Here is a 16,968-nt window from a genome sequence, read left to right as displayed (position 1 = left end):
GGTGGGGGGTGGGAATGACACATTAATTTCACTTACTGCACACACGTTTTCCCCAAAATTAGTGATAAAAATTAGGGTTTGTGTCTTAAATTAGGAAAGTAATTTACAAATAGCTTTGTTAATAGTATTGTTTCAGCCTATTAATAGATGACCAGATGTCATTACTTCACATAGGCCTAACTTAATCTCCCGTTCCATACCCACACTTCGGCATATCCCCACCTTTGCTGAGTCACTCTTGTAGCACATGTAAACATGTACGATCATGAGTGGAACAGAGTAGTTTTGTGTATTTTATAATTTGTTATATTAAATTATTTATTTTCAAGAAAAAGCTTTTTTTTTTCATTCTGCCTTTCAAAGACATGGTGTGTGTCTTATTTGAAAGTGTGTACTATACAAATAAATATGGTAAAAACTTGCCAATGCCTCTTGGGGTCTATGCAGTTTTCAGGTGATCTAACTGTACCATTGAACATGCACTAAATCTGTCTTTAGCATAGCTTAAGGCAAACAGTATTGGCTTAATAACATGCTGATTTTGGACTGGATAGTTCAGGGGGAAGTCTTCCACTCTGGCTCTTCAGACAGAATTGGTGGGATTGTGTGTGTTCTTTCAGGGGTTCCCTGTGCTCAAGATGAGCTGCAGGACTCTCAAAACCTGATCCTGACTACTGGTGAACACCTACATTGCAGACACTGCTGTGATTGCAGTGCTGACAGCTAGTCTCCTCACATTAAAAGGACATTATAACCTTTGCCCTATAATTTTAGAGGTTGATCTCCCACAATCCTGACTTGCAGAGAGCTGAAATGGAAATACATTTTTGTTTATTTGTGAAAGAAATCCTGCTTATTCTGAATCCATGCTTTAAGCATGGCATTTGATTTATTTGATTGTAAGGTGAGATGATGAGAAGCCATGGAAGGAAAAAAGAGAAAGGGTGCAATGGCTGGATAGGAAACATGATTTTCTCCAGGGAGAATACACAAATGGAGAAAGCTCATTCCTGTGAGTACCTTAGGCATAGAATGCACAGTCTTTTGGTCCCTGCTTTTTCCTCCCCTTTAGGTTGAGGCATGCTCAAGGCTTTCATGGGAGTAGAAGTTCCCATGCTTCTACTTATTGTTGGAAGGGAATTGGAATGAGTTGTGCTGTAAAGAAAATGAGCCGAAACTCTTTTCATGCGTCTCTACCCACCCCATCCCTGTATATTCACAGTCAGAGTTTGTATAAATTGCCCTTGTAGATAATGTTTTCGCCAGTGTTTTTGCTGAAGTTTACACTGTGTGAATAGACTGCTGCAAACATTTATTGCAGTATGATAAATCCTGTCTCTGAACAGATCCTTTATTCTTTTTCCTTTTCTCTTTTTCCTTCAGCGAGAGTGATGTGAAGCAACTTTGGTTACAGCTCAGAAAAGAGGAGCCTCATTTACTTTCCAGTTTTGAGGAGTTTCTGGCCAGAGTTTTCTCCCAGCTCCAAGAAGCTGATAATGAAAAGAATGAATTGGAATCTGCCCTGAAAAAGTTCGTATGTCTGTTGTGCCCTCTGTAGTGTTTTAGATGTGTTATGCAGCATTTTCAATTAAAATGCAACAAGGATTCTCTCAGTCAATCAGCTTGCTGGAGAATTGATGATTTACCTTGAAATATCTCATATGGGTAAAACTTAAGTAGTCATAATTGCAGCTGTTAAATTTATTTGTAATGCAGAAACAAGTGGTTGGATTTAGTTTAATATATTTCTTGTTCTCATTCTTTTGAAATTCTTATGCATATGTTTGTTTCATTTTTAATCTTAATCTTATATATATATGCAATTAAGGGGAACATTTACCTGTAATCAAAATAAAGACACATGTTTACAGGAATTGATCAGATTCACATTGTACTCTCTCTGCTTTGCAGCAATCCATGCAACATGACCATAAACCAGGTTAGATAGCTAAGGAAAGTGAATTTTCAGCTGCTTTGTAATGGTTTGATGCTCCACATACTGCTTTGAATGATCTGCCATGACAACATTCGATTGACAGAGTGCATGTATGGAAATCCAAATCAAAATTTCCATTGCTTGAGTTTTCTAGCTGTGTTTTTAGTGTAAGCTGAGTGACTAATAATTATTTGTGTCATGGTGCATGAGTGTCACTATCTGTGAGCCTTGCCTCATATTCCAAAATCTCTAAAAGTGAGTATATGGAGACAGGCCACTGTGATACTGTCAAGCAAGTAGTTGCATATGCTGGGAGTTCTTTGTTTTTCATTTATTTTCTTATAAAACACCTAGGAAACTCTAAACAGCCACTACAGACAAACTATATTAAACTTATTTAGGCAAAACTGAACTTGCAATATGAAGAACTCTCACCTTATGAAATGATCAAATAGCCTGTGCAGTATTAACTCTTCCCTTTATACTCCATCCCCCAAGTGACTACACTGATATTGTTCTCTCTTTTATTATAAAGTCATACATGCTTTTTAGTATAGTATAGTATACATTACATGCTTTTTAGTATAGAAACCCTACCCCATTCAGTGTTGACGTGGGAGAGTATGCAGCGGGTGAGCCTTTGGGCCATGCTCTGAACAGTTAAGATAAAGGTAACCATTGACTGATTACCTTTGCTTAATAGTTGCTTATTCATGCGTGGATCTAGGATTTTAAAAAGCAGGATGTAGATAATGTGGTACATCATCAGATATAACACAAAATATATTTTTCTCCAGTTAAAAAGAAACTAGATATTTTACTAATATGCTAGTGGTCTAGAGGTTTTTTATTCCGTTTAAGATCAAAGCAAAAACTAATAAGACTTTATTGAAATGTGCATTAACTTGTTTTATCATCTCTTACGTATAAAAACACAACAAACTGGGCAAAAATAATCAAAATACATTGTTTCACTAGTCTGGCAGTCATTAGAATTAAATGTACATCTCATTTTCAGATTCATAAAGCAAAATCTAGCTGTTTTGAGCATCTTGACAGTGCATCCATTCTTGAGTTAATGTTCACCTGAGTCACAGTTCTAGCTAGAGTTAAACAGTCTGCGGGGCTATGAAATAGGAGCTCCATTACCAGGAGTTATTAGCAGACAACAGAATGGCAGAAGAAACGCCAGATTGATTAATGGAACATAAAGACCATTAAAAAGGAGAGAGGGTCCTTTACATTTGTGGTATGAAGAATATAGGAGGAGTCGGGGAGATTCAGCCATGGAGTCAATTAACTCCCTCAGTGCTGCCTGAATAGAAATGCAGCTGCCACCACCAGACAGTTGTTTTTTAAGTTTTGGGTGCACCAGGAATGAAAGGGGGTGCAAACTACTACTTCATTCCCCATGGATCCATCCCTTTGCTTATCCACATGCTGAATTAAGTAGGGTTCCTGAAGCAAAAATATGATATAGTCATGTGAATTAATGAATGTATCCTAATGCATGTGCAACAAGGAGTGGAAGTAAGGATTGATGACTAACGTTGATGCCGACACTTACTACACTACCCTTCTAATGTGTTTTATGCGTACAAACTTTTATCTTCTTGTCATGTAGTGAGTCTGTGCGGCCCCACCAATTACTCCGAGAACAGATTTCAGCCTAATGGTTCGTGTTTTAGCCTGGAAAAGATAAGAAAATTTGCATTGTTGGAAGTTACACAAGGTGCTGAAATGCCTTCCAGTAGAAGTAGTGGGCTTGAGCAACTTGACACAATTTAAGGTGCAGCTTTATCAGGTTATAACCCAGATTTGTTGGAGGTGGAGGGGAGAAGCAAACCTGAAGACCCAGGAAGCCGTTGCATCCTATGTTTTTTGTTCCCCTGTTAATGTTTACTGGCATAAGAGGTAGATTTGGCTGAAGTGTGAATTTCTTATACGTAACAATTTTAAGGAAATCTAATCTTCTAAAGAATGAATGAAGCATGTGGTCCTTCCCAGGAAAAATATTGCTACCATTCTGAGAGCAAATTAAGAAGCAGAGATTTTCAGAGGTTATCTAACACTAATATCTACTTTGTTCCAGATCTTAAAATTGTTGTCCTCTAAAGAAATAAACCATAGATATATGCAGATTAGCCTAATGAGTGCTTTCAACCACTTATGAAACAGTTTTCTTCCAGTATATTAAATAAGCCAGAGTATCACCAGGATGTCTATTTTTGTTGCATTGTAGTTTTAACTAACTTGAATCCCTCTGTTTGCTGGCTGCTTGCTTTAAATAAATTACAGGGCTTTACCTCAATATTTTTCTTTCACCAGCTTTTAATTATTACTGGAGAAAAAACCTACGTTCTCTAAGTGCTGTTGGTTAATTAGATTGTATCTTCAAAGGTTTCTGAACAGAAAATAAATACTTTGATAGAATTTTCAGATAAGTCCACACAAAGGAAGTCTTATTAATCTTTCCAAACTGAATACCATCCAGTGCAAACGTAGATGTCTTGATTCTCTTAGCTGATCCATACTTTTAATTTAGTGGCTAAAATAAAACAAACAAGCAAATGTAAGGAAAACAAATTGCACAGTAGTATTTTTAGCTTGGAATATTTTGTTCTTTAGAGCTTGTCACCAATGAATGAGTGATGTACTTTTTGTACATAGATTTTTGAGGTCAAAAGAGACCATTATGATCATGTAGCCTGCCCTTCTATTTATGTTGTTTGGATTTATAAAGAAAAAGAAACAAGAAAGATTTGCATCACAGGCTGATATTTGAGGTACCGTGTTACAGAGTTCTCTTCCTGGTAATGGCAGTAGCTAGGCTGGTAGCCGCAGGCATATAGTATCCGAAGATGCATGGTAAGGACTCCATTAACTAAAATCCATGTTTTCTGGCACTTACAAGAACACAATATGTATTAATGCATTTACTTTCCAGTTCTTTCTTATGAAGTCTATATTAGTTTAACTTGTCCCAGGTTCCAATTCTTTAAATAACACAGTGATATTTTGAGGGCTTTTTTGGGGGGGGGGATGTTGCCATGTATTTGTGTATCATTGGTTTGAAAAAGAGACCAAATGTGTTTGTCTTGCATCTGTGGAGTATGTGTGTGATGGTAAATAGCATCTGGATTTTCAAGGGCTACATAAGCTTTGTGGACAGTCTGGTATAGCCTCTTCCACAGTTCCATTTGGGTTCATAAACTTGACTGGAATCCCTGTGTTCGCAGCCTCCATGAGTATGAGCACAAACTGTTTCCATGCTGTAAAGCAGTGGTGGGCAACCCTTTTGGCCCATGGGCTGGATGAACAGGACCAGGTTTGTCTGCAGGTCAGATTCCATCCTGATGACCAGGCACAGTGCTGGCCCAAGTAGGCCTGGTCCAGCTGTGCAGGCTGTGGTCTGAGGCAGCTGCGTGGCTACATCGGGCACCTGGGTGGGCTGGCCCCATATGGCTGCATCAGGTGCTGGCTCAGTCCTCCCATGTGGGAATCGAGCCTGATTCAGCCACTTGGGGCTTGACAATTTAATGATGGGGGAGCGGTGCTAGTGTTAATTGTTACTGCTCCTCCGCTCCTTCCCCACCCCAAAAAAAAATTCCATCCCATGGGGAGCCCCATGGGCTCAAGTACATGGCTTTGAGGGCCAGGGGTTGAACACCCTTGCTGCAAAGCAGATGCCCACATTTTATGTTAAATATTTGTATTGTAGTAGCACCTTCAGCCCTCCCTGAGACTGGGCATCCTACAGAGCTTGGTATGGTATGAACTGATTGCAGGGAGGTAGTGTGCTCCAAAGAAAATAGACTATAAATAGGCAAGGCAAGCAAAAGGTGGCAAGGGAAGAGGCATGGAGAGATGAAGTGATTTTTGCACATCAGGTCAATGGCAGAATCCAACTGCAGCGGTAATGGAGGGTGCTCAGCTCAGGCTATAGAGTTATCTGAGACATGAAATAGTTTTAACTGGAAGAAAGAGCTGTTTGCACCAAGTGTTTGTATGAATACCTGTGGGCCAAGCCCAACCAACACAGTTAAAGTATTGAACAGAAATGAAATTCTCCTTTGCACGCAGGAACTCCAGGTCAAAATGTAGTAACCAGAACATGCCACCTTGGTTATACTAACTGTCGCTACTTTCCGTTTTGGTTAATGTATTGTTGCAGTAACAAAATACCTGTTTTAATTCATAGGGTTGTTGTGAAAAGGAAACTACATTATTAGATAGTGTTTGAGATATGCTGTGGTTACAGGCAGACATATTATTTAGGTGGAATAGTTGTTCTTTTAAGACAAATGTTGAGGTTTTTCTCCAATACAAATAACTTATTTTTTCATTGTTCATGTACATCTTCCAATGAGTAATATATAGCAAATAATTTATTGGATGATTATTTTTTCCACTACTTGGTGACTAAATTATTCATGACTGTTTATGTTTGAAGCAACAGTGAGAACTATTATTATTATTACTATTATTATTATTATTTGATCAGCCTTAGAAATGGTAGACTAAATTCATAATTAAATACTCTGGTGTGTGCTTAGCTCACAGATGCTATTCCCTAGTGGTATGCCAAAGAGTCAACGAGTAAATATCATATTATTAAAATGTAAATCTTCATTGTCATGTACAACTTACAACCTTTTCTGCCTTTACAAACACAAGTTAGAGAAACATGGTTCCAAAACCAGCAGTGTGCAGTATGACGTTAATGTTGTTACTTTTCACCCACAAAAGCAAGAAAATGCAGCTATGGTTCTCATGGCACCATTAACTACTGAATGCCCTATTCTGTGGATGCACTATGACAGGGAAGTCAGTCCAGCCTCCAGCCCTGGTCAGTGTGACATGTTATTGGGCAGTGTTTATTAATATGATCTTGGCATCCATGTTCTTCCCTGTTAAGCATTCATTAGTCTTAGATACTCTCATGCAGTACACCTTAGAGATTAAACTGTGAATTAGATTCTTGGGTTATTATTTTCTCATGCTAAGAGGGAGAGCATTCTGTGTTTGGGGTCAGGATGTGACTTGGCTGCATACTGGGAAAGGAAAAAGGGAGCATGAAATACCCTTTTAGTTTTTCTGCACTCTATTTGTGTCAGAGGTAGCAATGCCGTGGAGGAGAGAGAAGCAGCCCCAATTTGGGCTGTATTTCACATGCAGCTTGTCTGTGCAGAAAAATCTCAATGAAAACATGATATTTCAGGTAGTAGGGCATCAGCCTTAAAGGATTTAGTTTTCCTATATCTGTGTAGACAAGTATTCATTTATAGCTAGGGTAAGTTTTTTCTTGAGGAAACATGCTCATGTAAAATTGCTGTTTATTGGGTCGGACCATACGTCCATCAAGCTTGGTGTCCTGCTTCTCGCAGTAGCAGAGCATGAATGGTGAGCGGGAGTGTGGACTGAGCATGTCCAGAATTTGTCATGCCCTGTTACTCTTGCATTGTAGCTTCCAGCATTCAGAGGTGTAAGAAGATCTGACTTTAGAGGCTTCACCCAGATCTACCATGTTCAGTATGTACTGATGGACCTTCAAAAATTTGTCTGATTTCCCTTTTGAATTAGGTGTAGCAACCATTTAATATTTTGTAAACCTCTATCATGTTGCACCTTGTGTCACCCTTTGAAACTGAAAACTCATAGCCCATTTAGTTTGGAAGATGAATAAAACTGATAAGTTAGTAAGGGTGGAGCTACAACTAGGCTTAAGGGGCATTTTTACATGTGCACTGGGAGTGGTGGGGAGGGGGCTTTAATTAGAGTGGCTCCGAGATGAGGCTCGGAGGCTGTTCTTTCTTAAGCATTTGGGCATGGGGAAACTCTCAACCAGTCTCTACATCTTGTGTATCAGGGTCCTCATGCTTTGTTCAATGATCTTTAGATAAAGTGCCCCTGCCAGTATTTTGAAGCGCAGGGACACTGATACGTGAGACACGGAGGATATCTGGAACACGGTAATTATTGTGCTCCAGCAGACTCAATTAATCGAGTCTATAATTACAGCGCATTGGAGCAGCCTCCCAGCTTGTGTACAGGCACCCAAGAAGTCCAGGAGCAGAGTACAAGGGAGAGAGGAGGCTGTAGTTCTGAGGGAGAAGTGCAGAGCCAAGTTTGCCCCTCTCAGGGTCTGAAGGAAGATGGTGAGTTTTAGATTTCTTTATTTGTTGTTTACACACTTGCATATTTCTTTGTTTTGGGGAAGTTCAAGCAGCCTTCTGGAGCCTTGGGGCAGCTTTGGCCCAGACATATAAGACCCTTAAGGTCCCTATATTGGACTTCCTAGGTCTAATAAAGGAGGCATACTGGTGCAAATTTAGACAGGAGGCATTTAATCCTGATTCTCGTCCCTGAGTTATAGTCCAAAGATTAAAAGACTTTTGCACCCTTTGGTCAAAGCTAGAGACTGTTGCTGTCAGAAATAGTGGAACTAATGATTTTAGAAAAGTTTTGCTCCGTACTCCCACTGGGACCCTGGAAGTCAGTCTACCAGAAACAGATGTCCACCCTGGATGAGATAATCCACATGGTTGAAAACCTAATGCAGGTGGACCTGGATTGTATGGATTCCCCAGTGGGGGATACCAGCCAGGACCTTAAATACTGGAAACCGCAAGTGAGGGAAGAACTTTGGAATAAACCCTGGGCATACCTAGTTCACTCTTCCTTTTGGCATCCACTCTCTGCCATTGTGTAACACAGGATAGTGGGCACTATCCACCATCTGGACAAAGGATCCATCCAACACAAGATGGATATATAGTCTGACTTAGTAAATGGTAATTCTTATATTCTTATAACCTGACTCTGAGAGGCTGGGATTGCAGAAGAAGCCAGCTGCAACTTTGAAGGGACCTTTAGCTAGAACACCACTGCCCAGGACTCTACCCTGCTTTCCTTCAAGACTGGGACCTGACATATGAGCAATGACGGGCTGCATGGGGGAAGAGGGTAACTTTGAGCTGGCTAGTAGCTCGACAGTTAAATTAGGTGGTTAACTAACTTGTTTTAAATGTAGTGAGGATGGCCACCAGCACAGGGACTGGCCTTAGATGGATGGTGGGTATGCCCAAATGTATGTCAGGGGGACTGAGGGAGGGCCCAGCTCTGAAGGGTTATGTGATGCCTGTCTAGGTAGGTGATGTCTAGGTCATAGGGCTGGTAGATCTGTGGCCAAACAGACCTTTATATATCACAGTTTGTGGACCATGAGGACTTTCAAATGTTGGAATATGTCCATGTGACGTGTATCCATGAGAATGTTGGTCCAGGACCCAGAGTCCAAATAAACCTAATTATGAGGAGATAGAAGGTTAGGATTGTTACCACTGTGGCCAGCTGCTTGACCTACCCAGTGGTGATTGGTCAAGATTGACGCTTCATGACCAAACTGTTACAGTTGGCCTGGAAGGTTGAACTCAGTCAATTCTAATCCAGCCAAGCTAGATTTTGCTGTTTGCTATTTGGGGAGGTGCTACAGTCACCACCAAGCTTTTGTCCACTTGGGTCATTACATAGAAAGCAACCCTGAGGGAATGGCAGAGCTCTCAAAGGAATTCTGCCAGGCACCAAAGCACAGAGCACAGTGTGACATACAAGCTGTGGGAGCAGCCGGATTTGGTGGGAGCCTTTGCTAAGGAAAATCTCAAGGTGGCACAACAGGCCCAGGAATATCAATATACCAAAAATGCCAGGTTGTGGGACCAAACTCTTGACAGGGTAGTATTTCTTCTCCCCTCCACGGAGAGCAAATTGTTAGCTAAGTGACAGGGCCCATCTGAGATCCTGTGTTGAGTTGGGTAGGTGAACAGTGAGTTGTGACTGGTGGGGAAGTGGCAAGGTTCCCAGATCTACTGTGTTAATCTGTTAAATTCCTGAATGATTTAAGAAGCCAGTAATGTCCTCAGCTGTCTGTTTGGGGCTAGCCTTGGTCTTACAAGGGTCCCTCCAGACCCTAGTGTAGCTCTCTCCCTGGAGGAAGCTTTAACCACAGCCCAACAAGTCAACATGAAAACCCAGTCTGAAAAATTTCTAGATGGTTTTTACAAACATTCCTGGGAGACCTGCTCTAATGGATCACCAGATTGTCCTTAAGCTGGGGTTTTCTATACAAAAGGGATATTCATGAATTCGAGTACATCTCAGGGACACGGTACACCAGGAAATTCAAAGTATGCTTGAATTGGGGGTTTTAAAAGAATCTACTAGTGTACTACTAGTGTAACCTACTAGTACCAGTTGTGCTGCTACTGAAGCTGGGCCTGGCTTTCCATTTTGACTTACTGACGTATTGACTTTCGAAAAGAGAATGCAGTCTCAGAGTTTAACACCTTCCCAATGCTCTGGATAAACAAGATGCTTGAAGGAAGAGGAAAGTCCAAATGTATTATTGCCCTGGTTTGACAAAAGGCTATTGGCAACTACCATTAGCCCCAAAGTCCTGAGAAACCAAAGTATTTGCAACACCATGTGGATGCTATCCATTTCAAATTCTGCCTTTTGGACTCTGTGGAAGGGCCAGTTGTCTTCCAGCACTTTCTGGATAAAATACTCCACCCACACTGATCATATGCAGTCACATACTTGGACAATGTGGTAATATTAGCCAGCACCTGGGATGAGCCCATCTACAGATGAAAGCAGTGCCACGCTTTTTAGAGCAGCAGGCTTCACAGCCAGCTCAGCTAACCGCCAGCTTGGTTGTAGAGAGACCAAGTACCTAGGATATACCTTCAGTCCTAGGAAATGAGAAGATGATACCCCTAGTGAAAAAAGTAAGGGCAGTGGTGGATTCCTTAGTATCCACATCAAATTGACAAGTGAAATTATTTCTAGGACAGGTGGCATATTGACACATTATTCTGCAGTTTTCAGCTATTATGGTGCCTTTAAGTGGCCTACTTCGGGGAGAGGGAACAACTAGGAAGGCACAGTGGTCAGCAAAGGATACAGAGGCATCTGGCATGATAAAGTGTCTCCTCTGCAGTGCTCTGGTGTTGCACAGTCTGGACTATAAGTGAGAATTTGTTATAGACTGACACCTCCAGATGAGGCTTGGAGCCTGTTTTTTCTCAAGACTTTGGGAATGGGGAAACTCTCAGCCAGTCTCTGCATCTTGAGCATCAGGGTGCCTGTGTTTCATTCGATGAGCTTTAGATGAAGTGTCCCTGCAGGGAGTGCAGGGACACTGATACACAAGATGCGGAGACTGGCTGGAGCACGGTAATTACCACACTCCAACATACTTGATTGATCAAGTCCGCTTGGATGCGTTGTGGTTACAGTGTGTCAGAACAGTCTTTGTGCTCATGTGTAGGCATCCAAAGAGATTTAACAGTTCCAGGAGCATTGTTCAAGGGGGAGAGAAGAGAGGAGACGGTTGTGCTGAGGGAGAAGCACAGTGCTAGGGTTGTCTCTCCCAGGCTTTGAAGGAAGATAGCAGGTTTTGGGTTTGTTTTGTTCCATTTACTGTAGCGACAAGTTTGCCCCATGTAAAATAAACTGATTGGAAACCCATAGCAGATGCCTCTATATCAAGAAGTAGTGTGAGTGACCTGATTACACTGGGTATTCTAAATGTTTCGGGGAACAGAGACCTGATTATTGTGTTCCTTGTATCAGTTCATTAGACCAGAGTTACTCCTGATTTCCCATGCTGTACATAAGGGCCTTCTTCCCATTATATATTCATTTGAAATCTTGACAATTTCCACACATGGATGAAATCCTTAGAGGTTTTCATATCTGTTCCTGGGATTTTGGGATTCCCTTGTGATTTTTTTTTTAAACTATTTCATAGGAACTCTAAAAATTGCCTGGATAATGGGCAGTGCACCTTTGCTACATCCAGCACTGCTATCCAGATCATCCTGGGAGAGGTATACAGCAGTATCACAAGAGAAATTCATTAAGTTTTGCTATAAATCCCAACAGGGCACTCTTTGAGCATTCAAGAAGTGATGTCTCAATTGCTCAATTCTCTTTTGGCTTAAAAAAAAATAACTAAAAAAAATTCCCCCTAATTCTCCCGAAGAGCTGTGTCCACAAGTCCCAGATTGCAAGCATGCTGGCTAGAATCCCACTCCTCAAAAAGTGAACTGATCATTCCCTTGTGCTTGCTCTAGTTATGTACATTTGGGCACAGTGCATTTTACTTCTGCTCCCTGACCAGGTGACTAAACCTTTTTAGATGGGAGCAGAACAAAGTGAGAGGAGCGGGAAAATGAGAATAGGGCATTTTCCAGTATGACACATAATTTGTGCTGAAATTTTGGGGCTGCATTAACAGGTTCACAAATAAACCACCAGTTCCATGAGCCCTTGGAATAATGAGCAATGCAATCCCACAAATAACAGGGGAGTGAATTTGTTTCAGAAATACTTGCAAGTCTCTTTAAATTAAAAATTATTTACAGTATTATCATTTTTGGTGTGAGTACTATATTACTTCTAGGACCTCCATTCCATGGACTTTCAGGTTCAATAGTCATTAAGAGTGCATAATTAACAGTTATCACCCTTTTTTTCTGGCAATTTTAAATTGTCAAAGCAGCAGCCTTATTAGCTTTCGCACTGTAACTGCTCTCCTCCCACAAGGAAACATTTTGTTTTTCATCTGTGACCTTTCCTGCAGTAAATTCTTTTTTCCATATTCTCAGGATCATTCCCTGGGGCTTTGTGCTAAAACAGAAATGTGGTGCTAAGCTAGTAATTGTGAGCCTTGTCTTGAAATAATGCTACACAGACTCATATGGCATGCTTTTATCGCTTATTAGGAAAATTGCTGCTTATGATGAAGAAATTCAGCAGCTCTATGAAGAAATGGAGCAGCAAATCAAAAAGGAGAAGGAACAGTTTCTCCTGAAAGTGAGTTTCCTTTTTGTTTTGCATATGGACACTGCTGTCACTTATACCTGTTTACACCATGATAATTTCATTAGTTTCAGCCAGTAGGAAAAGAGAAGTAACCTCCCCCCACCCCGCCCTCAAAAAAATTGAAAAATTCAGTAAAATAAAGCATAAATTTCTTTACGACGCTGTGTCATGATCTCAACAGATCACAAGCTCAGATGCACAAGCTCAAACTACTCAAATGGGATACGGAGGAGTGCTTGAGTTCTGCATGATGCTGTGATTCAGAGGGTGGTATTAATTATCTGATACAGCTAGTAAACCACTGGCCCATGTTGTAGGAGCTTCTGGAGCTGTCATCTTGGGGAAGATTTAATGTCAAAGTCCTGACTACTTCTGTTTATAAAAGATCCCCTAGCACTGTTGACAATAGCACTAGTCTTCATGTCCTAATCAGATTCCTTTCTGAGTAATTTATATGGTGGCATACTTGCAAGGTTTGTTGCAAGTCTGTCTTGTTCCTGGTCTCCGAGCATGCTTCCTGGGATATTATAATACATACCTTTTTATTTTTTATTACTTTACTTTTATTTCCTTTTATGTCCCCTGGGGTAGAATTTTCTAGTTTCCTTACTCTTAGGCCATGGACAGATGCTCTGTATGAAGTGCTTCTAGTGCCTTTATAAGTGCCTCAAACATTCACCCTTGATGAAGCCCTTCAAAAATGACTCGTGAAAAAACAGGAACAAATTGGAATGGGATTTGGAGCTTTTCAATTTAATGTTTGTTCATACACTTATGGCCTGTGAGCTACTTTGCCCTATATATAAGTCAACTGGGCTTACCCTAGAGGTCCCAACTGGGCTTGGCCCTTGTGATTTATCCTCCTTTCTGGATTCTGTGATCTGTGATAAATATAGAGAAAGGGCAGCCTTCCTAGACCATTTCAGCACTTACTTAACACAGCAGGAACAAAGTATAAGAGAAAAGGATTTGAATGCAATAATCTACATTTATATCGATCTTTCCTAAAGGCATACCATTCCCCTAAGGCACACTTCATTTTGTTAGCCACCCCAGTCGGTGTCTGTCACAGCTGTCTTCTCCACCAACCCTAAACAGCTTACTACTAATCACCCAGTCTCTTGAGTGTCTCTTTTTCAGTTGCTATTATCCTTCCCCATTATTTTCCCATACTTTTTTCCTCTCTGCCAGAAATATACCCTTCTTATATTAAGGGTTGCATATCTGGAGTTGTTTGGCTTTCTTGTTTTGTTTCCTCACAGCTCTGTGAGTGAAACCAATATATCTTTAAAGTTAATATTCCAAGAAGTAGGTCAGCATACAGTAGTCATTAATTATTCCAGAGCAACTCTGCATCCATCAAATATGATGTTTTAGATGTTCCCCTAATTTTCAGTTGTATCATTTTTTTTGTCTTTGCTTTCTGCCGTATGCACCATCAGGGCCTAACCTAGTGCCTACTAAAATCAGTGGGAATCTTTCCATTGCATTCAGAGGATGTTAGCAAAGACTCTTAAACAGCAATGGTATTCCACTCTGGAGCTGGTTGAACTATACTGGTGGTTGAACTATACTGGTGCTGAAATAATCAGCATCTGATGAAATAAGCCCATGCTCATGAAAGATTATGATTTAGTTAGGCTACAAAGTGCAAATCTACACCTTCTGCCTGAAATGAAATAAGCCAGTGGGTTTTGTGATTCTACCTCATGAAATTTGCTGTGGAAGAGACTGGGTTTTGAGTGCTCTAATAAAAATAGTGAACTACTGAAATAAAATTGAAAATCTAAAAAATATAAAGATGCTTGCCTTGAACTATTACTTAACTTGCTCATGATTAAAGCAGTGTCATAAATTCTCTTATTAATTCATTCATCTATTACTATTTCAAGCCCTTGTCATAGACCTCCTCATTTTAGTTATTTTAAGTTACTCAGCACTTGTACTAGCAGGTATCAGACACTGAAGAATCATACTGTTTCTTGGCTTGCCTGATTTGTTTTTTGAGTGAATTTTAACTTCTTTCCATAATTCAAACTCTCAGGGACACTACGTACACTAATGCCAAGTGGAAAAAGGAAATGATTACCTGCTCACATAAAAAGCAACACTTGAAAAAATACACTAAAAGGTATTGTTAAGGAGCCAAATAAATCCAAATTATTGTTATTTAAGATAGTTGGTAACCTACTGACTGAGGGCTTTATTTAAAGGAATGGTTACTGTGTCTTTATTCATTTGGCTACGTAGTCTTCTGCATAAGGAGCCAGTTAACATGTATTAAAATGCCCCATTAAGTGTATTCTTAGGAGCCAAAGTAAAGAGGTAGGAACATTTCATTGTTCCCATGCTTACCTGTTTTAGGGAGACTTAATCATTATCTAACAAGAGTTTTCCTGGGGACCTTAGTGGACACTCATTTCAATTTTAAGTGTCTAAAACAGGGATAGGCGATTATTTTGGGTAGAGGGCCGCTTACTTAGTTTTGGCAAGCCATTGAGGGCTGCATGACAGGCAGCCCAGGGCAGATTAATATTACATTTTCTAAATTTTTTAGGGGCCTCACGGGCTGGATAAAATGGGCTGGTGGGCCGCATCTGGCCCTGGGCTGCATTTTGCCCACCTCTGGTCTAGAATTGCTGACAGTTTACAGCATCTGAGGGGCTGTCTTACAACTGTAGTTCGTAATGGAAGCAGGGGGAGTTCTCATTTATTCAGATATTTTTCCAGATAAGTTAGTTAGCTAGCCATATAATCAGAGAGGAGGACTCCAAACACTCGAGACCCATCTCTTTCCTTGCTTATACCAGTGTAACTCTTACCCCAGTGATATTATTCTAAAGTTAAACTAATGTGGCTAATAAATGTATTTTGAAAGCAGAAGGCACCATTTAAGATGTGCATAAAAGGGTCTATAGAATTTCACTCAGTAATTCCTAAATCAAGCTCAGTAACTTGTAGAGAAGTGCCACTTACCCAACCAGAAGATTTGCCCTCCTGAGTGAGGGAAAATTCACCTTAGCCTTACCCTAAGCTATTTTCCTTCACTCTTCACAGTCTATCCTTGATTTCCAGATCTGATAACTTGTCTTGCACCTTATCCTGTGGACAGTGTTGCCTTCATGGATAAGACCGGGCCTTTTTGTTTAATTTTCACCTTCCTTGTTTTTGCAGGACACGGAGAGATTTCAGTCCCGCAGTCAAGACCTGGAACACAAACTTCTATCAAAAGAACAAGAATTGGAACAACTGATTCAAAAACAGAAAAGGGTACTTAACCATGGATTTGTCCATATGACTTCTGGCTTGATTGTTTTTCTTTCTCTTGGGCCATTAGCAGTATTTCAACTTTTTGAGAAATTTTAGAAGCTGTAAATCATCAGGAAAGCTAGAAATCTACAGTGAAACCTGTTTTATATTCTCTTTATTGATTTTAAGTCTTTGAACAGGAGTAGTACACATGTCCCTATAAAGCGAAAATTCATTAATGTTAAGTAAATATATTGAGTAAAGTTTTCAGATGTGCCTTAGATGCTTAGGGCCTGATCCCTAAATGTATTTAGGCACCTAGGAAGACTTTTTTTTTTTTTTTTTCAAAAGCTCTGCCAATTGCATCATTAAGTGCCCAAATACTTGTAAAAATCTGACCCTCTGGAGAACTAAATAGATGATGTAGGCACTTAAATCCCTTTTGAAAATTGGATTGAGACTTCCAAGTTGCCACTACTTTGAAAAATTTAATCTCAGTTTCTAAAGTACATGCTTTCTTTCATAAGACATTACAAAAACAAAGACACTGATTTTATCTCCCTCTTAGACTAGTTTTACACATCTATAGAAGAACCCATTAGCTTTAATTTAGGCTAGAGAGTGACCTAATTCCTGGGCTGCTCATGATTAAGGGGTCCTAAAGCCATCACTGAACACCCGTGTACTGGCCTGATGTCAACTGCTACTTAGTTATGCTAGAGAACAAGTGCCATAAATTTTAGATTGTCTTTTAAGTACACTGGCCTCTGGCCTCATTTCTCTAATGTCGTTTTACAGTAGCGTATTTCCCATGATGCCACTGGTGTGCCTGCAGATTTACATGTGCTTAAGAAAAGAAAGACTGGATTTTGGTCTGCTACTCTCATTAGTTC

General features: G+C 40.2%; 1 protein-coding gene across 1 annotated transcript in view; it reads left to right on the top strand.

Annotated features, from left to right (window-relative positions):
• The window catches only part of CRACR2A (calcium release activated channel regulator 2A), a 111,364-nt gene that overhangs the window by 38,423 nt on the left and 55,973 nt on the right, over nucleotides 1–16,968 (top strand). The window contains exons 5-7 of the mRNA XM_019544193.1: nucleotides 1,384–1,530; nucleotides 12,727–12,817; nucleotides 16,001–16,096. Coding sequence (XP_019399738.1) covers nucleotides 1,384–1,530; nucleotides 12,727–12,817; nucleotides 16,001–16,096 — 334 coding nt within the window. The remainder of the gene's footprint in view (nucleotides 1–1,383; nucleotides 1,531–12,726; nucleotides 12,818–16,000; nucleotides 16,097–16,968) is intronic.

This window comes from Crocodylus porosus, unplaced genomic scaffold, assembly GCF_001723895.1.
Source record: "Crocodylus porosus isolate Cpor-Errol unplaced genomic scaffold, CroPor_comp1, whole genome shotgun sequence".
NCBI classification, from domain to species: Eukaryota; Metazoa; Chordata; order Crocodylia; family Crocodylidae; genus Crocodylus; species Crocodylus porosus.
This window is presented reverse-complemented; position numbering and strand designations above follow the sequence as displayed.